Consider the following 27,635-nt stretch of genomic DNA (forward strand, 5'->3'; position numbering starts at 1 on the left):
AATACTGCTGATCATTTCAATAGGAACTGGTAAATGTTGATCCTGTAGTTTGTCATCAAATGTATATGTGTGGTGTTAGCTATATGTAATCCATTGGACACTGCTGTAAATAACCACTAGCTGACAGGGAACTGTTAGATGTTGTTTCATCTTCAATCAAAATAATAAATGAGATGCTCTCATGGTGCTCGTTAAATCTTGCTGAAATGTTGTTGGACATTGTCAGGACAGCACATGAAGATGTGGTTAACACAGATACATTGTGTCTGGTATAAAATTTTTGCGATTCATTGCGGTGCCCATGAAGTTAACCTGATAAATTAGATAAAATTAAATTAATGAATTGAATGAGAGAATGTGTTAGTTAGATGGCATAGGTTATATGAGACTTACCTCTCAATACAGCATGAGGTGTGTGGTCCATTGTTGAGTGTGCTTCAGACTAACTGTTGTGAAATTCAAATGAAAAGGAAGGAGAGGGGAGGGGAAGGTCAGAAGGAGAGGGGGTGGGGGAGGGGGAGGGGGTTTAAGGTGGGGCTGAAGGATGTGGGAAAAAGGATGGTTGTTGAGGAAATGTGCTGTGAATATTATGAAAACCTGAATTATGACTTGTTGGTTTGACATTGCTGAAAATGGGAATTAGAAGGTCAAAAAGGATATTTGGTTTTTCTGAAATTTCATTAAGATTATGATTTGGGTTGAAATATTGATCTAAATGTATGAAGCAGCTTTCGGTAATGTTAAGGAGGGGTCCTTTACTGATGATTTTGAGAATTTCCATATCTTGTTTTATGTCTGTGAATTTGTGCTTATAGTCATGCATATGCTGTCCTACAGCTGAAAATTTATTGTATTTCAGGGCATTGACGTGTTCTGAGTACCTTATCTTAAAATTTCTCCCAGTCTGTCCGACGTAAGAAGAATTACAGCTGTTGCAAGTGATCCTGTATACTCCTGATTTTGAATAACTATTGAACTTGTTTATGGATGTGGCATTATGTAAGATTTGTGCATTCCTATTCTTTGTTTTGAAAGCTACTTTTACATCGTGCTTTTTAAAGATGTTGGTGACTTGGTAGATTTGTTCGGTGAAGGTAAAGATAGAAAGAGAGGAGTTGTTTTTCTTATCTTTTTTCAAGGTGGTAGAAGGGCGGTATTTATATTTATTGATTATTTTTTCTATAAAGAATCTGCTGTATCCATTGGATTTAGCTATATGACGAATAGTGTTCAACTCATTTTTGAGGTCTCTTTTAGACATTGGAACATTGAAGGCTCGGTATACCATGCTGTTGTATGCTGCTCGTTTGTGAATTTGGGGGTGTGAAGAGTCTTGACGGATTGTGGTGACTGTTTGGGTGGGTTTTCTGAAAATCTTATATCTTAAGTAACTTGGGTGTCTGGTAATAGTTAGGTCTAGAAAATTTATTTTCTGTTCAATTTCAGATTCAAGTGTGAATTTTATATGTGGGTCAATGTTATTTAGATTAATGAGACTGGTAGCTGCATTTGTAATGCTCTCATCCATAATTACTATGGTGTCGTCTACGAATCTTGCCCAGAAAAGGATGTTGTTAAAGTTATTATTACCATCAATTTTGGTGTGTTCTAAAAAATCCAGGTAGATCTCAGCTAAGATACCCGAGGCTGGTGATCCCATAGCCAATCCTTCTTGTTGATAAATAACATTATCGAAAGTGAAATAGTTGTTGCTAATAACTAACTTAAGCATAGACATGAAATCCTGTATTTCTAGTATACTTAATCCGCTGTATTTGCTTAAATTGTTTTGAATGATGGGGTATATTTTGGAGGTTTGTATGCTAGGATACATGTTTACAATATCGAATGAGTGGAGAGATTTACATTATACAATTACATTGTACATTGTACTTGCAATTCAATACGGATCAGAACCATGAACTTTATAACCTATGAAAACTCCAGAATACAAATCAACAACATGCATATTTTCAACTGAGGAAAGGGCACAAAGATCGGATAGTCTGAAGAAGTACTGGGGGGACCACAAAGCCCGAACAATCCCTTCAAAGAGACCTGAACTATGGACTGGCTTAAGTGATCCTATGCGATCATAAAAGAAGAAGAAGAAACTATTCATGTCTAACATTTGAGACGGTGATCAGGATGAAAAATGCGGCATTAAACTTTCCAACTTGAGATTTGCAGATGACGATGTCCTGTTTTCAGAGAATCAATCGGAGCTTTAGTTTCTCTTGGGCAATTTGTATGAGCACAGTAAGAGAATAGGACTGCTTACGAAAGAAGACAAGACCATATTAATGACAGACTCGAGAGACTCCACTGTCAATGGATAGACAATAGTACAGGCTGAATATGTTTATTGAGGCCATACAGTGTCCTTTCAGAGCGGGCTGGATAAATACATCAGAAGAACATAGACTGGCAGGAAGAAATACTAATTACTTACCTTCATTCTCACGAGTGATTATCTGCCTAACATCAAGAGGGAAGTATTGGCCATGGACTGCTCATTCTCACATATGGAGCTGAGACAGTGTTCCCAAATAAACAGGCAAGAGGACAACCAACTTCTAGTCAGTTAACCCGTTAACGCCGTGCGTGTCCATGTGATCACAGCCTGCATTCCTTCATTTAGATTGTTCTCAGTGCTTTGTATAGCGCTGGAATTGATTGATGACTGTGTAGATCAATTCAAGAAGCATGTGGCAACTGTGTGCGAGCATATTATTACGTGATACATATCGACTCATTGTTTCGGTGCACTTTCGTTTCGTGTCATTGTCACAGCAGCTGAATCATGATGGCGCGCTTCAAGTAAGTTTGATATTTCACATATATTTATGTTTAGATTACACAACTAATATGCTTAACAAGTTTGGGAGTGATCTATGTTCACATTATGATGCAGTTAATTTACATTTAATAGTAAATATTACTCCCGTAGGCACTTAAAACATTGCGTGATCGTATGATCACGCTAAGCGCTTGTGTTAGCTATTCACCCTGTGCGCGTATTTGATGGTGGACGTTATGCTACCTGTTACGATTACTGTTATACATCAATTTTCATTGAACAACTTTATTCAATTTACGGTCATCTATTCTACATTTAAATAAATTGCGACTTGTTAACAAATATGCAGCTACATAACCTTGTTTCCCTTTTTACAGGGACATTACGCTCCAAGAAGTATTAGATATTCTTGAATCGGACTAACCAATTGGAGAGGTTAACAGCATTTTTATTGAACCTCCGGAAGCTAATATTCACTCCGACGAAGATTCAGGAGATGAAGATGTTGGTGGTTTGGTTGATAACCTCACAGATTGCCAGCTTTCAAGTAAGGCAGGAATTGTACTCGCTGGCAACGATCGTATAGGAGGCGCAGATGATGATCCCGTTTCAGCAGGAACAGATAGGATGGACCAGAATGTGTCGTACTACAGAGTAGGCATACGTGGAAAGAAATGGTGGTGGTCGCAATTCACATGGCTCCTGGACATGTCCATTCACAATTCATGGTTACTGCTAAGGAGGTCTGGATATGATTTGTCACATCTAAAATTTCGTCGCCACATTGTGCAAACATATCTACACAAGTTCAAAATAACGCCACTAGGAAAAGGCCGCCCCATCACCTCGAGATACAGTATCCAGCAGAGTAGTGTCACTGATGATGTACGACTCGACGGGATTGGGCACCTCATAGCGCCCTGCAATCGACGACGCTGTGCTGGAAAGGAATGCTCCAGTAATGTTCGCACCGAGTGTACAAAATGTGATGTTGGACCCTGTGTTCCATGCTTTGTCCTATTTCATACAGTGTGAAGCATACAGTTCTTATATTTGTTCCTATTCGGTAATTTCTACAAATTGAATGTAATATATTACGAATATCTTGAGACTTTTATTGCTTTATTTATGTATGTACATATTGTAATTAATGTATATTCTTCATAAATTATCATCTTTAGTTTATTTTAGTGTATTTTGTTCATAATTTATCAATATCAATACATAAAATCTATAAATAGTAAAGAAATGCTATACAGAATGAAATGCTAACACATCCGCCTAGCGTGATCATATGAACACGCCAAATAATGACGAAACCGTGAAAAGTATGAGCTTAATATTTTGTAGTTATGTTATACTATGGACCTGAAGTGATTTAGACGAATTTCAAAGAAAACGGACGAAAAAAATAATTTCGGCGTTAAAGGGTTAAGGAAGGATGGCAAGAACCTTGCTGGATGTCTCTCTGATGGACTGTCTCTGTAACACTGTCACAATGCTTAAAACTGGACTAAAGGATGTACAAAAGGAGATAGAGCCTAAGACGTGAAGCAGAGCTGGGCATATAGCAAGATCTAAAACACCAAATGAACATAGGCAGTAACAAAGTGGTATACAAGAGATGGACAAAAGAGAGATGACCGTCATTTCCCTAGATGAACCGATACTGAGGCAAACTGTAGCGCCGTTGAGGAAGAGAACTGCCAAACAAAGAAGAATCTTTGCCCGAAAAGCGAACTGAACAGGCTCTGGTGGTGATGATGATGATGAAATTTCTAACACCGAGCTCGATAGCTGCAGTCGCTTAAGTGCGGCCAGTATCCAGTAATCGGGATATAGTGGGTTCGAGTCCCACTGTCGGCAGCCTTGAAGATGGTTTTCCGTGATTTCCCATTTTCACACCAGGCAAATGCCGGGGCTGTACCATAATTAAGGCCACGGCCGCTTCCTTCCAACTCCTAGGCCTTTCCTATCCCATCATCGCCATAAGACCTATCTGTGTCAGTGCGACGTAAAGCAAATAGCAAAAAAAAGAAATTTCTAACTTAATCAAACTTAAAAACAAAAGAAGATGACACAAGGTTCCTTTGATTTATTTATAATTAGACTAAAAGTTAATAAGAGCGATAGTTTGGATGGATGAGGAATTTGTATCTACAATAAGTAAGAATGCTGTATTTCAGATCCCTTATACAATCCACAGATGATAAAAGAAATGCAAAGAATTACTATGCAACCTCATGGCTTATCAGCTAGTATTTGAGCACAGAAGAGTTTCATAATGTTTCCACATGATTGTCTTAACCAGGGATGCAGAAGAAAAACTGTAACAAAATGACTCGCTTGTTTTCATGCAAATCTAAATTTGGACCATTGTTATATTATACACTACATGACAGACTAACACTACTCAAAATTGCATACAAGAACTATAAGTTTACAATTTAAGGTTTCATGAATCGTTCCGTTCATTATACAGTACATCATTATTAGGAAATGTCATCTAGCTCGCTCCAGAGTCCTGCACAGCGGCCCGCCCATGAGCTGCTGTGGCAAGAGACGGCGATGGGCTTTAGAAGGCTCGAACATACGAAGCCCATGATGTCATTGCACGGGTTGGGCTGGCCAGTGCTATGTTGTTCATACATGGTGAGCCAAGGACAGAGCTGCGGCTGACTGCTTCAATGTGTGCAGTGTACTGCGTGTCATCAGAGTCGAGTGCAGACAATCATGCTTGCTGTGGTTTTCTATATGACTTCCCCGCCTATCCTGTTTTTGGAAAGGAATGTGGACTGTGGCTTCGGAAGGAAAGAAACCTTAGCACAAGAACGTGAAGTAGAGGAAAACTAGAAACCGGACAGTACAACACTTCTGAGCCGGATCTGAATATCAAAAGTAGTATTTGGTCGATATTACTGCTTGTAGTTGACAGTGATGGGAAAGACATTCATTCTGTGTACTGAACGATCTGCACAAGGAGTGTATGAATGATGAACATTCCAATTTTCCCAGGTCATCAAACTCCAGGAATATGCCATAATTTTCCAAAGTAATGAATGAAGTTTGCTTCATGACTGATGTTGAAGATGGTCCTATTCCATCAGATGAGCTGGAAAGACATTTAAACCAAAATTGTGCAATAAAAGAATACCGTATATGGCATTCTATTGGAGGACAAATGGACAAAATGATCCAAAACTTCACCAGATCGCCAAGAAAGTACTATGTATGCAAGTGTCAAGTTCAGCTTCAGAGAGAAATTTCAGTTCAGTGGGTTTAATTCTCAATGCATGGTGGTCTCTTCTGCACCCAGAAAAATGCTGATGCTCTTCTTTTTATTCACAGTAAATCCATCACCATTATTCAATGACCAATAAACTACGCACATCAACTAAGAAGAAGCCATGTTCAGGTCTTTTCTTCATGTCATTTTAGTTTGTATTTAAGTTCATTTTGCATTAAACATGAGAGAGGCCCTTTGAATATGCAACCCCCGGTGAGTGGGGACAGTAGAATAATATCCATGGTATCCCCTGCCTGTCCTAAGAGGCGACTAAAGGGGGCCCAGTGACTCGTACCTTGGGGGTGTGGATTGGCGACCATGGGGCCTCCAGCTGAGTTCTGGCATTGCTTCCACATACTTGTGCCAGGCTCCTCATTTTCATCTATCCTATCCGACCTCCCTTGGTCAACTCTTGTTCTTTTCCAATAACGATGCTATTAGGGCATCTGAGGCCTAGGGAGTCTTTCATTGCCACGCCCTTCATGGCCCGTGCCTTTCTTTGGCAAATATTTCCATTTTTCGAAGTGCCGAATTCCTTCCATTTTTTCTCTCTGATTAGCGTTAATAGAGAATGGTTGCCCAGTTGTACTTCCTCTTAAAACAATAATCACCATCAGCACCACCTTGAATATGCTTCATGTTATTTAGATTCATTTTTAGTTAACTTGATGCCAATTGCAGATGAATACTAGAGATTCTAATGAAGTTTCTGTTTGTGTTCTATTATTATTATTATTATTATTATTATTATTATTATTATTAGAGTGCAGGAGATATATTTATTGTTTTATTTCAAACTACGATTAGCATACTTTAAAATTTGTCATTTAATATATGAGATTTATAGTGAGTGATCCGAATAGAAGTGTGAAATGAACCCTTCATTGTACACGGCGCACGTGTTATTGTGAGGAAGTAGTCAAGGTAGAGTATTCAGCCCGTCCAGTGCTGTGGACCAGTAAGCGGCCGCATTAGGAGAGGGCGTCACTACATGGGCCGGGCTGCCGGAGTCCGTGGGTCTGCAAGTGCTGTGCTGTACGGTGGGCCCCACTAATTATTATGTTACAACAATCAAAATTAATTTTTAGTTGTTGAGGGTCCTTTGTTTCTTGTTTTCATGTGTTTAATATTTTAAAATTCTTCTTTTGTTATCATACAATTTCTGGTAGTAATAATAATCATAGATTTAGAACTGATACTTCAAATATCTTTTCAATTTATTTTACAGAGCAAAAGTGGGACAAAAATAATTTTCCTTCGAGTCGTCTTTAGGTTCAGTGCGTGTCCTCCAAGTGCTTACAAAGTGCATATATTCCCCTAGAAAACAAATTCTTTTGGCTATCTGCACAGTCAGTCGATCATCACTTTTATCCTTCATCTTCCTCTGAATGCAATCTCTTTCCTCCCAGTGCCACTATGAGTGGCCAAACAACATGTCAGGGTGATTTCTGGTGAATATCGTGGATGAAGAAGACGCTCAAAATGCAGGTCTTGGATGGTTGCAACTGTTGTATGGGCAGTACTGGTCTGAGCATTGTTATGCTGTTGCTGTGACAAACATACTGAATCGTCAATCATCAAGTCAATTCAATAGGTTTCACATCTTCACTACTCAAAAGAGAATAACAGATAGTTGTTCTCCTTTTGTGCATGTCTGAATTGGGGCAGTGATCGTTATATTGGTACTTTGGTTTTTACATTTCTGCAAGGTCCTGTCATCTATAGAACATTTATTAAAGTCTTTGTTAATAGTACTGCCAGCAGACAGAACAACATTTCAAATTTTCATGACAATTTTACATTTTCACTTGACTTGCCATTGTATTCTGTTTTTATACATTTGTTTGTGCATTTTTTGTTTGGTAATTAATTAATTTTGTTGTTTTACTGCTGTAAGTAGGCATTGGCACTAGGATATTTCCCAAATTCAATGTATTTGTTCAGAAGAAGAATGACAAGAAGCAGCAGCAGCAGCAGCAGCAGCAGCAGCAGCAGCAGAGAGAGAGAGAGAGAGAGAGAATGGAGGTTTAATCAACTAAAGACAAGGTTAAAATCCCAATCATTGTAGGAATTCCTGTTCCTCACTTTATAGATGGCTTTTACTTGACTGTCATCCATCCAAATACTGTAAATGTCAAAGGGATTTCCTCCATCAGCAGATTTTATATATTACAGTATATGCAATTCAAATAAAAGATCTTTCCAGTTCAAAACAATCGGTCAGAATTCTCTAGAAACTTGTGTGACATAGTGGTACAAGTGAATGTTCCTTTCAAAACTCTGGAGAATCCCCACTTTAGATGGTTTCTGGAAAAAAATAAAAATCAACATATTCTAGGCGAATCAACAATACATCAGAAATATTTAAGCCTTTTGATAATATGGAAATACGATTGTCAAAAGTAAAGAAAATATGGGTTTCATTTAATGAGACAACAATAGATGTGTGCTAAATGTAGTGGTTTGTATACCTGCAGTGAACTGTGTAGGAGAAAAAAGGGGTCAAGATAAAAAATAAAAACAAAACACTATTAATGTACTTTTTATGTGCCTTTTATGGCTGGAAGGGATTAAACATTATAATATGTGTATTTTCATCATATATATTGCCAAGAAAGCAAAAATCCTTAAAAACCAGTACAGAAAGTGTTATATAAGTCTTACTTCCTTTTAAAACAAAAAACACCACCACCACTTACAGTGCATTAAGTCTATCATATATGGAAATAACTTGCCTTGCAAATGGCCTGCACAGAGTTGGTGAAACTATTCTGAGTCATTCATGCATTAAATGGTAAAGATACAGCTGCTGCTGTTACAATGGCACTGTCTCTGATTTCAGAAAATTTGTATGATAATCTGCAATTCATAAGACCAATCATGGTAACTTGTCACAAGATATAACAACTGGAAACATCTGGTATACAAATGTACAAAGGTATTAAGCTAATTGAGAACTTAATTATTTTGTGAATGCTCAATTTATACTTGAATTGGAACATATCTTAGTATTGACTAGGTGGACCTTATAATAAAATAATAATAGTTGTTACTATTATTAATAAATACAGTAAAACCTGTCTTAACGGACACCTATCACCGGCGGACACCCCTCATTGGCGGACGATTTTCTAGGTCCATAATTAAATGCCATGTTGTGTTTGAGTAATTTACCCCTCTTATATGGACACCCTTTATTACGGACACAGACACACCATAGCCACGAAAAACTCCAATTAAACCTCTCCTAACGGACACTTTCTTTTTCAAAAAATTCTGTATTTGTGTCCTGTACAGTATGTATTCGCTTACTTTTTGCACAGCCGGTACTTCCAAGAATCACAGACACCGTAACGTTTGATCCTGGCTGAACACATTCTTGGAAGGCAACACTAAGCTACGCTATCACTTCCGGAAGTTGTGTGATCTGACATGCTCGACAGCGCTGGAATTCGTACCTTCACTGTCAGGTTACTTTTCATTGACTCGTGGGCTTTTGATGTGTTCAATTTTACGTTAGTAAGTTGGTGTAAACATGGCTCCGAGGAAGTTTTTAACTTTAAAAGAAAAGGTAGGGATAATAGACTATCATAAACGTGAAAAGTGTGGTGTGTGTAAACTGTCCGAAGTGTTTAAGATTGGAAAGACACAGGCAGCTGAAATTGTGAAAAAGCAAGAGGAACTAGTGAAAGAATGGCATTTAAATGGCAACGAACAGCGCATTAAACTGTTTCAAAGTGGTAGTGGAGCTCTCATTGACAAGGCAACGCTAGAGTGGTTCGCTAAAATAAGAAGTCAGAATGTCCCTGTGTCAGGACGAATGATACAAGCAAAAGCGTTAGAATTCACGACAGAATTAGATATTGGAGATTTCAAAGCCTCGAATGGCTGGCTAGAAAGATTCAGAAAGCGACAAGGTATCAACTTCAGAGTGATTTGCGGAGAATCATCCAGTGTTAATATGGAGATTGTTGACAACTGGCAAGAAAAAATACCTTCAATCATAGACGGGTATGCTCCGGAAAATATTTTGAATGCCGATGAAACTGGAGTATTTTTCCTTGCTTTACCCGACAAAACTTTGTGTGATATAGATGTTGATTCCCATAGGGAATCTGAAATATTTGTCCTGAATGAGCAAATTTATAATACCAATATTCCCTATGGGAATCAACATCTATATCATCTGATGGCCAAGCAGGCATCAATTTTTGGTGATGAGACAAAGTCTCTTAGTGCATTGGCACTGCCGGTGGCTCCAGTTAGCCTACGCAGTGGCCTCCACGGTATGCACTAGCCAGCGTATTGGTAAGTGTGCTAGGTACCAACTGATGAGCCCACCCTAGCACATGAGGGCGAAACGCTGGCAACCAAGAATGAGCTAGCTGGAAAATTTATAATGTCCAATAACGGACCATTTATATTGGTATTAATATTAAAACTTTGTGTTTCAAAGGAAATCGTTGTACTGGTGGAAAAGTTTCGAAAGAACGTCTTACGGTCTTGTTATGTGCAACTATGAGTGGAGAACGGGAGGAGTCCCTTGTGATAGGAAAAGCTGCAAAACCAAGGTGTTTTAAAAATATGGACGTTATGAAGTTTGGCATTGAATGGAAAGCGAATAGGAAAGCATGGATGACCAGAGAAATAATGACAGAGAGGATAGGACAATTGGACAGAAAAATGATACGCCAGGAGCGAAAAGTGTTATTCCTCGATAATGCAGCATCGCATCCGGATACAATTAAGTTGCAAAATGTGAAGATCGTCTTTCTCCCACCAAATGTAACATCAGTTTCTCAGACGCTTGACCAAGGAGTGATCCAGAACTTCAAGGTTATGTACAGACAGTTAGTGATGAAACACATAGTATCAGAACTTAACGGGAATGAAGTAACCCTTCAAACACTGACAAAGGGGCTGAATGTTCTCCAAGCAATTTCATGGATAACCAATGCATGGAAAAACGTCACAGCCTCAACAATTCGTAACTGCTTTCTGAAAGCTGGGTTTCCCGCCAGTGGTGGACATCCCAAAATAGAATTGGATACCCTTCCTGACAGCATGGAAACAACACAAGAGTTAATTAATGCAGCAGGTTACAGTGTACAAGTGAACACCTATATCGAAATTGATTCAGATATTCCAACAGAGTGTGAGAGTGGAGACATGAAAATGATTCTTCAGTCAATCCAAGGGAAGAAGGACAAAAATGAAGATTCTGACGAAAGCGGGAGTGTAGGTGATGATAATGACGACTTTGAAGAAAATATGGAAATGAATGTGCTGCCAATAACCTCGTACAGTGAGACTCTCGGCTTTGTTAAGCGAGTGAAATAATTTTATTATAAATAAAACAATGAAAAAGGTGTAAATTTGACCCAGGATTTAATTGCAAATAGTGAAAACATCATTGCTAAACCAAAATGGACAAAACAAACGAACATTAAGGACTTTTTTCAAGTGCTAATGTTCTACTGTACTGTGCTAGAGATTGCTACATCTACATACTGATTTGAAATTTCAAAAACTCATATGTTCTTCTTAATTTTAACATGGTGAACGATAATAGTGTACAGTGTACTCAATAGAGGTTTCCATAGAAGTGTTTTTGTCTCTTTAATACAGTGCATCGTAGCTGCAGCAGCCCATCTACAACTTTCTCATGTGAGTACAGTGCAGTATATTGTACAATACTGTATACAGTATACAATTACAGGTGCATTTACAAGAATTGTTAACACATACAATACATAGGTTATTGTGTTCCAACTTATGTTTAATGGTACCGGTTTCATAACCTCTCGCGGGCGGACACCCCTTCATAACGGACATTTTTTCAGGTGTCTGTTATAGGGAGGTTTTACTATATTATTATTATAAAAGAAAAATAAATTTATAAGTTCGTAAGTCAATATGGAACCAACGTGGAATGACACTAGTTGACCAATAAGCTTAAACAGAGTTTTTAAAAGTAGGATACATCACTTGATGATGATGCTTATTGTTTAAAGGGGCCTAACATCTAAGGTCATCGGCCCGAATAGATCACAACCTGAAGATAAAACTGGAATTCAAGATGACAAATAGGAGTAAATATTCATTTATAGGAAAAAGAATCAAATTAGGAAAGGGAAATGTTCAGTAAATATGAAACTCCTTTATTAAGAAAAATCAAGGGAAACAAAGGATAGAGAATATGCCACCTGGGGGACAACCCAAAGTGCAGGTCAGTGATGACTGACTGATAGATTGATTGATACAAATACTGTGGATACCCATAACAAATATACTAATAGTTCAGTTGTTTGAGAAAAGTGTACTAATGAGGAACTTATACAATACCCTGTGTTCAATTTTTTTGGAGCAACTGTACATAATGGTACAATGTAATTCATTATTATTTTAAAGAAGATTACACACTTTGAAGTCAAGGAGCATATGAAATAGTTATGTACATATGAAATGTATGCTTTAATGTATCGAGAAATTTCTTTCGGGTGCTCCATGTCTTATTTGCCTCGGAGTTCACTACACTCGCCGTGGAACACTCCCATTATATTTAACCTAGAAGAAGAAGATGATGATGATAACCATCATCATCATCATCATCATCATCATCATTGGTCTCGTTGGGTACAAATGATACCTGCATATCAATTTCAATATTCAGTTTTACTCTACCATACGGAAGAGAAACAAGAACTCTCTCGGCGGTCTGTAGCTAAGTTTCATTTAATTTTATCTGGCAAACACAAAATACCAGACCTGTAGTCTACAGCTAGTGAGCCTACCTCTTACCTGAAGGCTCTGGGTTCAATTCCCGGCTAGGTCAGGGATTTTTACCCAGAACTGACGGCTAGTCCGAGGTCCAGTTAGCTACATATGAATAATCGAGGAGGAGCTATAGGACAATCTGGAAAAACCACGAATAATGTCCAGGAGGATTTGTCACACTGACAACCTATCATCTCATATTCTACAGGCTTCCAGGCAGAACAGCAGTAATTGGTTGGACAAGGCCCATGAGGGTTGCACCGTCAACAGGTTTGTTTATTTAATGTTTTTCCAGAGATCATTTCCACTTTGACACCACACAACATGGAGTTCCAAATGAACTACTTTCTGCCCAAGTCCTCTGCCTACAGAGGAAGCTACCTTACCTAATAAGACTACTACTTTGCAAGACTTCAAAAAAAATAAAACTAGGACTTATAGCAAAATTCCTTCATACAGTCCCCAAGATTCAAATCATTCACTGTAGGAAAGGTAAAATGAATTGGAACAATTGTAATGCAATAAAGTGCATAACATCTTATTTTGGTATTTTTCATGCTTTTGTTATCTACTATAAAATGTAGGAAGATACAGATGAACCAGCATGAAAGTTTACTGATCTCATGAAGTTCAAGGGTCAGTCGGTCAGATGATAAAGTCTGCTAACATGTACACAAAGCCATCTATACATAACGGGAGTCATAGGGCAAGTACAAATGATACAGAAGAAAGACTATCACAGAATGATTACATTAAATTCTTCCATAGCATAATAAGAGCTTGAGAAACTGAATTTACAGTAGGACATCAATCCTCCATCCTGTCTAAATGCACCCTCCTGGAAGAATGAGAGACAATTCAGTCATCAAAATTTAAAAGAAAAACCATGCCAAATTTTGAAGGTGCAAAGAATATGATGCAGTTTCACTGATCATATCACCTAACTCTATGGAACAGTTGTACACTATCGGCCTCCATTTCCCAAGATCACATGTTCAAACCTGGCAGAGGTAGTCTGATTTTTTAAGGGTGGAGGAAAGTACATTTGACACTGCATGTCAAACGCATGGCATTTACCTGACACAATTAATAAAAATCCTGACATATATTGCCCAAGAGAGATCTGGTTTACTCTACTATCTGGTAGAGAAAACTGGAATATCAAAATTGACATGTAGGAAGCCTAGGTGGCATCAAAGCAAAATGCTGACAGATGGTAACTGAGATCATACATCATAATTCCACAAGACTTATCACTTGCCTAATCAGACTCCTATCTATTGGCTTCCGTACCATGCCATCTCATCTGCACAGAAAAGTTGTTCTCTTCAAGAATACAAGAAAGAGATCTCAGGAAACTCAGACTTGCCTATCCATGAAGACATTTGGAAATCAATAGGATCTGGCTAAAGCCCACTAGATATATGCTGATCAGTTATGTCCAGGGTTTTACAGACAGCCATTTTGATGCAAATGCCCAGTGGAGAGAAGAATGCAGGCTGAACATCAGCCCTCAACTTAGGTCCTACTTACAGCCCTGCACTTGGTTTTGATCTACAATGGAGCACTAGACTGCTCTTAAAAGGGTTCTGAACAATCGCAGAATCTGTGCTGAAACCATTTACAAGTGGGGCACAATTCCATCTTCTCAATGTGTCTGTGGTGTTCCCAAACAGACTATTCAGTACATTGTGTCCAAATGTAAGAAGAGGGCATCAAGGGAACTTGACATCAGTACATTAGATCTGAAAGCCCTTCTTGTCGCATGACAATGTAAATGTTTACTTTGCCATACAATATACAGATAATATAATACTAATCCTATTCTAATCAAAATAATTCTTCACAGTATCTTCTTCTTCTTCTTGTACCATATCCTCATTGGATGTCGATTGTCATCAGGGCGATCTGTTTCTTGTTCTCAGTAACTCGGAAAAGATTGGGGGTACTGAGCCCATACCATTCTCGTAGAATCCGTAGTCATGATATTCTCCTTCCTTCAATTTTACCTTGCAAGTTAAGCTGAAGGAATCTATATTTATCATTACGCATGATATGGCCAAAGTACTCATGTTTCTTTTTGATGTCATGTATGACCTCTAGCTCTTTGTTCAGGCGTTGGAGTACTTCAGTGTTACGTATTCTGTCAACCCATGATATTCTGAGCAGGCGTCGGTAGCACCACATCTCAAAACATCAAAGTTTTTTGGTGGTGTTCTCTGTTAGGGTCCAAGTCTCGGTACCATAAAATAAGACAGAAAATACACAACACCGAAATAAACAGAGACGGAGATTGATCTTAAAGTCCCTGTTACAGAGAAGTTTGCTGATTCTTTTGAATGCAGTCCTTCCCTGTTCAATCCGGAACCTAATTTCAACAGCACTGTTCCAGCTGTGATCAAGTAAGCTGCCGAGATACTTGCTCCAGTGATGTGCCAGCTACAGTCAAGTTAACAGGTTGAATGACATGCTTGCTTATGACCATTACTTTGGTCTTAAATGTAGACCTGCTGCAGCACTGTGTTCAACCACACTGCAGAGCCTCAGCACTTGCTGCAAGCAGAACAGTATCATCTGCATATTGCAGATTATTTATTGTGACCCCAGTTTTCTTCCTAGTGCTTCAGAAAATACTCTTTCAGAGTAAATATTGAAAAGGATTAGAGAAAGAACAGAGCCTTGCCTCACTCCTTGCTTTATTTCAATAGCACAGGTGTTTGTGCTGTCAACCTTAACTGATGCAGTCTGATTCCAATATAGGTTGGCAATAATTCAAATATCTCTACCATCCACGCCAATATCATGTAGGATATGCAGCAATGTTTCATGTTTCACATGGTCGAAAGCGTTTTCATAAACAATAAAACAAGCATATACATCCACAGACATATCTATGCATCTTTGTACCAAAACATGCATCCCCAGCAATGCCTCTCTGGTGCCAAATCCATTACAGAAACCAAACTGGGTGCTAACTACGTAGGATTCACATTTGCTGTATATTCTTGCATGTATTACTTTTAGGAAGATTTTGAGAACACGGCTCATTATGCTTATGATTCTATAATCTCCTTGCGATTTAGCCACTGTTTTCTTTAGAATAGGGATGAAAGTTGATGTCAACCAGTCAGAAGTGATTGATCCACTGGGTGTATACCAGATTGAACAGCTCTATCAGGATATCCAGTGATTGGTCTTCTTGAAGAATTTGTAATTTCTATAGGTATACCATCCAGTCCAGGTCCCTTTCTGTTTTTGCAGTTCTTGAGGGGATATTCTACTTCGTGGCAAATTACTAATGGTCTTTCATCTGTATCGCAAACAGAAGGACATGGTCCCCTATTATCATCAGTCACACAGACTTTTCCAGCTGTTCATGTTCGATGATGACCTTCCCTTCATTGTTATATTACAGTCCATTTGTCTTCCTGGTATGTAACCCAGCAGCTTCTTTAACCTTTTTGTGTCATGCTTAGATTCACATTCTTCTATGTCCTTACACTGATTACCCAGCTATACAGTGTTTGCTCTTCTAATCATTTGGCAGATTTTGGTTTGGAGTTCTTTATACTTATCCCAGTTCACAGTATGGCATGGCTTAAATCACCAAATTTTACACTGTACAATTCAAATTACTCAATTAAAGTGTATTAATTCTCGTGTCAGAAACATATACCAGAACTTGGCTACTTCCAGTGCATTAATTGTGGAGTAATGAAAGTCTTCTTGTACAGTCTGGACTTCACATTCACAGTGAAGGCTTCTTGTACACTCTGGACTTCACAATCATAGTGAATAAATATCATTCTTATAATTATAGGGTAAAAATATTGTATTTTTTTACATGGGGCTAGAACGATACCAATGCGGAGAGGCAATCAGTCAGTAAGTGAGACTAAAAAAGAACATTCTAAATGATTGCTCCCTAGCAAAGTCTGCATTTGAGTTTTCATTATTTTCAGAGCCAACTAATTCAAAATATTTATTCACACCGAGGAACATAAATTCCTCAACACCTTCACTGTCACATGTTTATTCTGGTTCCATTATCGACCATGCAGTACACTATTATCTAAATCTCAACCAGAAACCACAAGCTGTGAGTAAATGAACAAGTGTGCGTCATATCTTTAGCGAGTGCTGAGGTTCCAAAATGACCAAACACTCTTATGTGATGTATACAAATTACTAAAATGCAACGATTACTAAAATGTAAGGATTACAAGTAAAAATTACTAAAAATGTCATTGTTACGAGTGATTTCAATAATTTTACTCAATTACTTTTCAACAGTGATCGTATATATATATGTATGTATGTATGTATATAGAGGTGTGTCTATGAACTGAGTAATTATAGCTCATTAGCATTTTGCAACTTCCCATGTATGTCCTATATAATATGATATAAGCTGAAATAAATTTAAAGGCCTGAATTTATTCTGTAGATCATGGGAAATCTATCTGGAACATGCATGCACAATTCTCCACTTTTCCAATGTCTTCTTACACTCAATGAAAAACTTCTGTCAAGAAATCAGCAAGAGCCTCACCGCAATAAATATAGCAGAAACAGATTCCATTTGAGACAAAATGTATGGTTCTGTAGATAAAAGGGAAGTTTGACTTGAAATGAGAACTTTTGACAAGAAGGGACAGAAGGGCAAAGATGTAGTCTTATTTAAACAGTATACCACAGCAAATACATGGATTGATAATTATAAAGGCTTGTCTTGAAATGAATGGAGTGAGACAATCAAATTGAATGCCAATGACTCTGCTGTACATACTGTACCTGGCAGATCTTAGGGCAATAACCTCTGTTGGCATTGCCACAGAGAGTTCGAAACTCTTTCACACATCATGGGAGGCCTAGCCACATGGTGATTTACTACGTACCCCATGCCATAATGCAGCCAGATCAATGATAGCTAACACTGAGATGACAAGGTTATAATCTATGAATAAGTGCAGGGTCTCTCAAACAATGTCTGGAACCAATGCATTGACATTATTGCTTTTAAGCTATCCTGTTCTGAAGGCTTCATTATTGATTCCACAATTAAATAGCCTTAATTAAGGTACAGCCCCAGCATTTTCCTGGTGTGAAAATGGGAAACCACGGAAAACCATCTTCAGGGCTGACGACAGTGGGATTCGAACCCACTATCTCCCGGATGCAAGCTCACAGCAGCCCGCCGATAACCGCACAGCAATAGAGATTTCATCTCAACATCACCATTACAACCCTCATCCATCATGATGTTCAAAAACCATACTTTCATATCTCAAATAAATGTTCAACGTACCTACTCTTTTGCCTATTCTTATGTATCCTCATGCTATCTCATATAGAGCTAATCTGTTTGCCTGTATCTACTGTTATTCAGGTAATCTTTGTCCATAGGAAACCTGCAGAGATTTGACACATGAATAGCTGAAAGGAAGAGAACAGACTCATTTGATGTATGAGGTAGAAGGAAATGACAATATAACACTTGCATAAATTGGATGGCAAATATAGCAGTTACGGAAAAGAAGCAGGTTCTGAAGACAAGGAGAAAGAGTGAAAGAGTATATTTTAAGACAGGACTATAACTAGACCTAGTATTTTATGCTAAATGCCTGTTTAATTTTTTTTTTTTTTGAGAGGGATCAGCTAAAAGTAGTCAAATATTATAATACTGTATATAAAATATGAATGTTTGCTAAGGACTTTATTGTGGATAAAATGCCTATTTTTCCCAATTGTACCCTTTTAAAAAAAGGTTTAGAGACTAAATATGCTAATTTCTCTTAGTTAATACACGCTCTTAAATTTTTTGTGCAATTTGCTTTATGCCGCACTGACACAGATAAGTCTTATGGCCAGAACGGGATAGAAAAGGGCTAGGAGTGGGAAGGAAGTGGCTGTGGCCTTAATGTACAACCCCAGCATTTGCCTGGTGTGAAAATTGGAAACTATGGAAAACCATCTTCAGGGCTGCTGACAAATCTAAAAGTAAAATAATTACTTATGTAATACTGTATGAACAGTCACAGACCGTCGAGGCAGATGAATTGATTAGAATGAATTCACTTAAGATATAATTTAAGACTTAACAGAAACGGTTCCTAACCACAACAAATTTTTTTACTGTTTTGTTAATAGTTGCCATAACAGTTAACTAATTAATTGCATTATTACAATTTGAAGTAGGAAAAAAATCTGATGTGCTTAAAACTGCCCTATCAGTGTCTATTTGATAATTTTCAGGATCTGTTTTAGGTGTCACAAAAGTTGATTCTTAAGAGCCTAAAAATTTGAGATCTGCTTAAGACAGCAGATTGAGAGGAGGACAAATGCCATACAAAAAGGCTAAGATTAGCCTACATTGATCTAAATGTCTGAGTTGTATGGCACAGATGATGCAGCAACAAAGGGAAGGATTAAAGAGATGAGATGGGGCATCAACAGAATGACTCAAAGTGTTATAAAAAAAAAAAAATTAAAATTAAAACATTGTCTTCCATGCATTGCAGTCTCACCTTTGACTGATATCAGATACATGCTCCTGCAGCCAACTACTTGAAGACGCAGCTACAACATGGGCCAGAGCAGTGTTATTACAGCCATAGATCACAACCAAGTGGCTTACAAAGGCAACGCCAACACCAACCAGAAGTCGACCTCTATAAGATACCAATAAATTTACGATTACACAGAATTCAATCCATCTGAAGCAACAAATTTGATTAATTATTACTTCCAGTAATATCACAAAAGCAAACTGCAAAGAATGATGTAAATAAATAACTTGTACTTTTTCCCATAATTAGCATTTGCAAAACTTGAGCACTCATCACTGATAAAAAGAATGATATTGCTTAATGATATGCAGGAATAAGAAAAATAAAAGTTAATACATGATGGATGAAATTTAAACTCTCCATATACAGGGCAATTCAGAATGAATGCGACAACACCTAGCATGTTGATCAATTTTCAAGAAGGGACCCATGTCTGGAAATTGATGGTTTGGGCAGTGAGGGGTGTCAAAGTTTGAAAACATTTGGGATATGATGGTTGAGCAGTCCACGTTTTGTCAAGAAACTTCCACCATCCTAACAAGACCATCACGTTATGCATTACATTACAAAAGTTTGAATTGTCAGCCTCCAACTTGACTACAGAGCCTCCACCGTCGGTGCAGGCATAGGTGCACATGCAGGGGCATAACTAACAGGCCCTCATAGCCCGCTGAGTGGGGGGAGGCCCACAAAGACATTCTGTAGTACAGTATATCTGAATACATAATTTAGTTTATACTTGAAACTAGCAAATGTACCCGTGCTTCGCAACAGTATTCTACATTGTATTCGAATACCGAAGTAAATACTGTACATGCAGTAAATAAGATTGTTTTAAAATTGCATGTCTCTTAGCGTTATCCGAGAAACAGCATGGGGAGGTCCCCATACGCTGTTTCCAATGTGAAGTGTTTCTTACGGATTTGTGATATAATGGCAGGCTCACTTTACCTACTGCCATTCACAATCGAGTTGAGAAATTTACATTATAATTGCAGGCCCCATTGCCTACTGCGTGGTCACAATCGATTTGGGGATTTTTCGTTACAATGGCAGCCCCCTCTTCCTACTTCCAGACAGATAACAGTTGAGGAGTTTTTATTATAATGGCAGGCAACTACCCTACTATCAGTGGAAATTGAGTTGTGCAGTTATCATTATAATGTCAGGCCCCTTTCCTACTGCCAGAAGCTTACCGCCAGTCACACCAAGTTGGTGAGATTCCATCAAATTAGCAGGCCACTATGCCTAATGCCAGTCACATTTTAGATGAGGACATTTGTTTATAATTGCGGGCACCCTTGCCTACTGCCAAACACAATCAGGTAGGGGAGTTTTAAACAAAACTGCATGCTCCTTTGCCTTCTGCAAGTCAAATTGAGAAGTGAACTATTCATTACAATGGTAGGCCTTCCTTACTAATGCCAGTTACACAGAAGTTGGAGAAGGACCCCATTCCTACTGCCAGTCAAATTCAGCGTGGGAAGTACTGATTACAATAGCAGACACACCCTTTCTCGATCGCTACAAATCGACATCAGTGAATATATATAGATCGATATACGAAAGTATATGCTTGTTTACAATATTGCAGACCTTCATTTACAGATTAACTTCTGCTAAACGTACGTCATATCGACAAAGGATTATACCATAAGACACGCCGGATTTAGTGGAATAAATGGCTGGTCCTATGATATCTCATCTATTCTTGGGTCAGATTGAGTTAGAAATGTTGAACAGGGTAAAGTATTTGTAAGATTATCTCACACTGCATTACTTTTCGGATAATTATGTGACAGCTACATACATAGCAATGGCTCACATATGGCTACTGGGTGGGCCAATTTTCGTGAAAAGTTTGATGATTCTATTTTTCCTATAAGTGACCGAAAGTATGAATTATGCCTGTAAAAAGTCCAAATTTACTTAACATCGATTAACAGAGAAAAATCAAACGTAAAAAGGATACAGATACGACAAAACGCCATAAGACCAAGGTTCTAGATCATTTCAGTTTAAACGGAGTGTGTGCAATCCGTTATGTAATAGGACTTCCCGAATGTCTGCACCATCATTAAAATTACCTCAATATTTCAATATTCTTCGGGGATAAAAGTGAAAAATAGAAAGATCTTGGAAGTTTTTTGCCTGTTACAGGCTAAAAGGTATAATTTTGTCAAATTTCCATTTACTTTTTCGTCTGGTAGATTATGCCACAATCTGGATTTTGGGCGAGGAGGGTCAAAATTAGGACTTTCAGGAAACTGAACCAAAAAAATATTCAGATGGTCATTATTAACCCTTAAATGGGTACTGTGCGAAAATTTCGCCCAAACAGTCAATGTAGAGGCACACAGTCGTTACGATTTTATTTATATTGATAGATAAGGTATCTGGTCCACGTACAACACCTTTTGGGCTATGTCTGTTGGACTTAACCTGAAAAACTGACCATTCATGATATCTCCCTTATTAATCCTCCTGACGAAAAAAATGCACATGAAAAGAAAGTTTTAGAGATGGAATTCCATCATGTTTTGTCGATTTCCAGTCAGGTATATATTGTGGGAGAGTAAAATAACAATTTTGGTTCCCTATAAACCACCAGTCCATTCCGGGAACATGAAATGTTATAGACCTTTAAAACCTACCTTTGGACAGATGGATGCTAAATATAAAGTTTGGTTCGAATATCTTCAGTAGTTTTCAAGTTGTAAGAAATACGCTTTACACGCACCCGTTCTCGAGTTAAGTCTGATGGGACTTGTACCGAAAAACGGTCCGTTAATGATATCTCCCTTATTAATCCTCGTATCGAAATGATGCACATGAGAAAAAAAGGTTTAGAAATTAATTTCCATTAAGTTTTGTTGTGTATATTTTGTGGGAGTGCAAAATCATGGTTTCGCTTTCGTATAAACCCCCAGTCAGTTCAGGGATTTAGAAACAATAGTTACCCACGGAAAGGTGAATTCTAAATATGAAGTTTGGTGGAAATATATCCATTAGATTCTAGCACCCGCGTACATACGGAGTAATTAAGGAAGAAAATAATAGAGTTAAGAAAGTTGAAATTAATAGAAAATGGATTATAACTGAGGATAGGCGGATAACGACAAATATGTAAATGCCAAGCGACTGTATTGGAAAATAAAATGACCTCAAAAAAATATGCTGGTGTGAGTTATGGATATCATAAAGCGGTAACAGAGGAGAAATTTAGGCACAGTGATTCTTAGGTAAACAGATAAGAAGATGACTAATGGTGTTATTACTTGAGCTATTGGAGGACGGTTATAATCTCCAACGATATTCCGCCATTATCCCCCAGATAGGCCGATTGACGCCTCTCTTGCCTTCTATCCAAGGAACAACCACGAATTTAAAAAAGCATGATGAGGAAAAATGCAATACGTTACTTCCCTGCTGGCAAGCAGTCAGAGACGTTGCCATGGTAACCTGTAGGTTCATTGTCGGTCTGTCGGTCACTCAATGCAGAGCATGATACCCGCAGAAAATAGTAAATTTCTCCGTCATGTGAAGAGTAAGGTACATCATGAACATAACGAAAGTTGTTTATAATGAAGAGACGTTTTACATGCGTTCCACGGAGTTTACAGAAAATCAATAGTATAAGAGAAAATGGAGGAAAACCGAACTCATTTTCCTATAAAATCCCCATCTATTCAAAGATTTTATAAAATGATATGCATACCGAAACCTTGCACGGGATGAGTATACTCTAAATACGAAGTTTGATTGCAATCTATCCAGCCATTTCGACGTGATGGTGGAACAGACAAACAGACAGACACGAAAAGTAAAAACCACCGATTCGGTCGTGAGTTGACCTAAAACGGATAAATATCTGAAAAAGAGGCAAAACAAAAGAAATTACAGACAGCAGACCCCCTACAACTTTGTTTATATAGATGAGGGATAAGCATGAGCATGTTGAAAAGTGCAGACTTCCACTTCACGATTCATAACTGCTAAACGGTGCATGATATTAACAAACGGTTTGCGCCATCAGGCGCCTCATTTATCACTCTACATGTTGCTTTCTATACCATTTCCTCATATCGCCCCTATTTAGTGGGTAAATTGAGTTCAAAATTTGAATAGGGTGAAATTTGGGTACATTTGTAACGTTTTACATTACTTTTTGCCTACTTATGTATAAGCTAGAATCATAAAATTTGGTCCACATATGGCCCTTGATTGTGCCAATGTGCAAACCCAACTTGATGATCCTATCATTCATATAAGTGTGTCAAACAATGAAATATACCTGTAAAAATCACCAAATTTACAAAGAATCCAGAAATACGGCCAAATCTAACGTATAAGGCAGAGAGATAAGACAAAATGTCATAGGACCAAAGCTGTAGATCACTCCGAATAGAAGAGAGATTGTGCCATCCGTTTTGTGATACGACTTACCGTTTAGCCAACAAATAGCTCAAAAGGAATGTCTGCACAGTCATTAAAATTGCCTCCATATTTCGATATCTTTGGGGGGTAAAAAGTGAAAAATATGCACATCTTGGAATTTTTCCATCGGGTAGGAACCAAAAGCTATAATTTTACCAAATTTCAATTTTCTACCTCGTCTGGCAGGTTGTGCCGCCATCGTGATTTGGGGGGACGGGGGATAAAAATTAGGAAATTCCCGAAAATTTTTAAGCCCACGAAACCTATAGGTTGTCGTTTTGGATACATTAGACGACTGCGTTCTTATGCTGAGCCCAAAATTTGAGGCCTCCCAGCGTGCCCCCTTGAGGGAATTTTGAGAATTTTCGATTTTTTCTAGGGATCCTGGGGTCATCAGCTTCTCCCGTACCAAGTTTCAAATTTCTGAGATTCCTGGAAGTGCCTCATTAATTCACGTCCTTTTTCATTTTTAAATATTTATACATTGCTCCAGACCGACTTGCTTTTATATATATAGATGAGGGATAAGCATGAGCACGTTCAAAAATGCAGACTTCCACTTCGAGATTCATAACTCCTAAACGGTGCATGATATTAACAAACGGTTTGCGCCATCAGGCGCCTCATTTATTGCTCTACATGTTGCTTTCTATACCATTTCCTCGTATCCCCCCTATTTAGTGGATAAATTGAGTTCAAAATTTGAATAGGGTGAAATTTGGGTACATTTGTAACGTTTTACATTACTTTTTGTATACTTATGTATAAGCTAGAATCATAAATTTTGGTCCACATATGGCCCTTGATTGTGCCAATGTGCGAACCCAACTTGATGATTCTATCGTTCATATACGTGTGTCAAACAATGAAATATACTTGTAAAAATCACCAAATTTACAAAGAATCCAGAAATACGGCCAAATCTAACGTATAAGGCAGAGAGATAAGACAAAATGTCATAGGACCAAAGCTCTAGATCACTCCGAATTGAAGGGAAATTGTGCCATCCGTTTTGTGATACGACTTACCGTTTAGCCAACAAATAGCTCAAAAGGAATGTCTGCACAGTCACTAAAATTGCCTCCATATTTCGATATCTTTGGGGGGTAAAAAGTGAAAAATTCGCACATCTTGGAATTTTTATGTCGGGTAGGGACCAAAAGGTATAATTTTACCAAATTTCAATTTTCTACCTCGTCTGGCAGGTTGTGCCGCCATCTTGATTTGGGGGGACGGGGGATAAAAATTAGGAAATTCCCGAAAATTTTTAGGCTCACGAAACCTATAGGTTGTCGTTTTGGATAAATTAGACGACTGCGTTCTTATGCTGAGCCCAAAATTTGAGGCCCCCAGCGTGCCCCCTTGAGGGAATTTTGAGAATTTTCAATTTTTCCAGGGATCCTGGGGTCATCAGCTTCTCCCGTACCAAGTTTCAAATTTCTGAGATTTCTGGAAGTGCCTCATTAATTCACGTCCTTTTTCATTTTTAAATATTTATACATTGCTCCAGACCGACTTGCTTTTATATATATAGATGACTCAGCGAGCCCATTCGGTGCCAAATTAAATTATGCAAGGTAAAATAATATTCTAGTTTTTTGTAGTGATGTGATCCTTGTTGCACATGATATTGCAACTTTCTATTAGAAAGAAAGTTGCATATACTGATGTGACATAGGGTTGATGCAAGTTGTTGAATCCCCAAGCTGTGTATTAACTGGCAGGTGAGCAGGGCTGGAATAGGACATGCAAACACAAGCAGAAAAATATCAACACAGTAAACCTGATTGTTAGTCAGTGTTGGCACATCTCCCGAGGTACTTTCCCGCAATCAGTGTAGGTCATTGCTAGCAGCGTCCCTGATTTCTGTACAGTGCTGCAACTTTATCTCACTTTACCGGTCATAACAGCATCCGTGGAACAACGAAGCTTTGAAAAGTAATGATGGATACCAGTTCTGATAAGTTTCAGTTAATTATAATACAACTCTAATATGCTTGATTAATGTAGGAAACATCATTCTGACACTATGTCAGAATTTGAGGAAGGAGCCCAAAATAATACTTTGGGGGGGGCATCCTTTCTTAGTTACACCACTACGCACATGATCAGTTACTGTTTGGGGTATTATCAAGGTTATTATCGTGTATGAGACTCCTGTATCATCAAAGGAGGACCTTATGGCAAGAATACATGCAGCGACTGTAATACTGCACACACATCTTTGACCATATGCACCAATCATTGCACCAAAGATGAAGGATCTGTAATCAAGTTGTTCTTCTTCTTCTTCTCCTCCTCATCCTCAGCATTCCCACAGTTGCAGGGTCCACTCTTGGGATCGATGAATATCATTTTAAGTGATAAAACGCAATGCTTGCTGTCAGTTCAGCAATCTTCACATCTGCAGCTAGAGTGTCTTACAATCATTTTTCTTTTTTTGCTAGTTGCTTTACGTCGCATCGAAATGGACAGGTCTTATGGTGACAATGGGACAGGAAAGGGCTAGGAGTGGGAAGGAAGCGGCCGTGGCCTTAATTAAGGTACAGCCCCAGCATTTGCCTGGTGTGAAAATGGGAAACCACGCAAAACCATTTTCAGGGCTGCCGACAGTGGGGTTCGAACCTAGTATCTCCCGAATACTGGATACTGGCCGCACTTAAGCGATTGCAGCTATCGAGCTCGGTCCTTACAATCATTGTCTTGGCCTTCCACATGGGCGGTTACCAGCAATAGTGAAGTTGTATACATCATGAGCGACGGTACAATTTGCTGCTCTCAGGACATGGCTGTACCATTTCAGACGCCCTTCTTGCATTTTGTCTTGAATGGGAACAACTCCCGCCCTGTGTCGGATCATGTCGTTGGTGATGTGATCAAGGAGAGAAACTCCAAGAGATTCATGTAACATGCACATCTCCATGTCATGCAAAGGGTACTCAGCGCTTTTGATGATTGGTCAGCTCTTAGCTCCATAAAACGCTGCTGGTCAAATTATAGTGCGGTACACCTTTGATAGGAGGAAGACCAGCATATGGCTATCGCACAGTAGTCCTGTAACTCGCCTCCATCTGAACCCTGCTGCAATCACTCTAGCCCACACTTCCTGATCCATGCCACTGTCACTTTACAGATGGGATCATAAATACTGGAAGCAGTTAGTTTTTCCTATGTCTTGACCAATGATTGTGATGGCGGATGAACTTGGGTTATTTTCCAGATACTCTTCCTTAATATTTAAACACAGGCTGTAATGGCTTAGGAGTTCACTCCCTGATTGAACACAGTTCCTTTTTGGTTTTAGTTGCAGTACGGTACAAGGAACACACTCTGGAAGGTTACATTAGATGGTATCCATAACAAGATGAAGAGGAAAGATGAGAGGGCTGATACCTGATGTACACCTACTCTCACAGGGAAGCTCCCAGAGAGGCCAACAGTGCACTTTACTCTGCTACAAGTGTCCTCATAAAGCATCTGGACCCATGATATAGGCTTTTGGGCTTATGCCATGTCAAGAAAATAAGATGAAATTCTTTAAGTTTTGCAAAAAATTTACTCTGTCTTCAGAAGAAAATCTTTACTGTTCACAAGGAACTTCTCCAATAATGAAGATTTGAACTTAGCCATTAACAGTAGGAAATGGTATGATCATTCGTCATCAGATGTCTCACCGTAAGCTGGCACAGCATTAGCATTCCAAGTGGCAGCTGACTGCACCATCTAGAGTGTCTGGGAGGGGGAGTATAACAGGTGTACATATGTT

General features: G+C 38.5%; 1 protein-coding gene across 2 annotated transcripts in view; it reads right to left on the reverse strand.

Moving 5' to 3' along the window:
* Window positions 1-27,635, reverse strand: part of LOC136881069 (zinc transporter 6) — a 109,101-nt gene that overhangs the window by 41,546 nt on the left and 39,920 nt on the right. The window contains exon 5 of one of the 2 annotated variants that reach the window (XM_067153677.2): window positions 19,391-19,534. The exons of the other annotated variant lie outside the window; for it this stretch is intronic. Coding sequence (XP_067009778.2) covers window positions 19,391-19,534 — 144 coding nt within the window. The remainder of the gene's footprint in view (window positions 1-19,390; window positions 19,535-27,635) is intronic. 2 annotated transcript variants of the gene reach the window in all.

The sequence above is a fragment of the Anabrus simplex genome, chromosome 9, assembly GCF_040414725.1.
Source record: "Anabrus simplex isolate iqAnaSimp1 chromosome 9, ASM4041472v1, whole genome shotgun sequence".
In the NCBI taxonomy this organism is placed as follows: domain Eukaryota; kingdom Metazoa; phylum Arthropoda; class Insecta; order Orthoptera; family Tettigoniidae; genus Anabrus; species Anabrus simplex.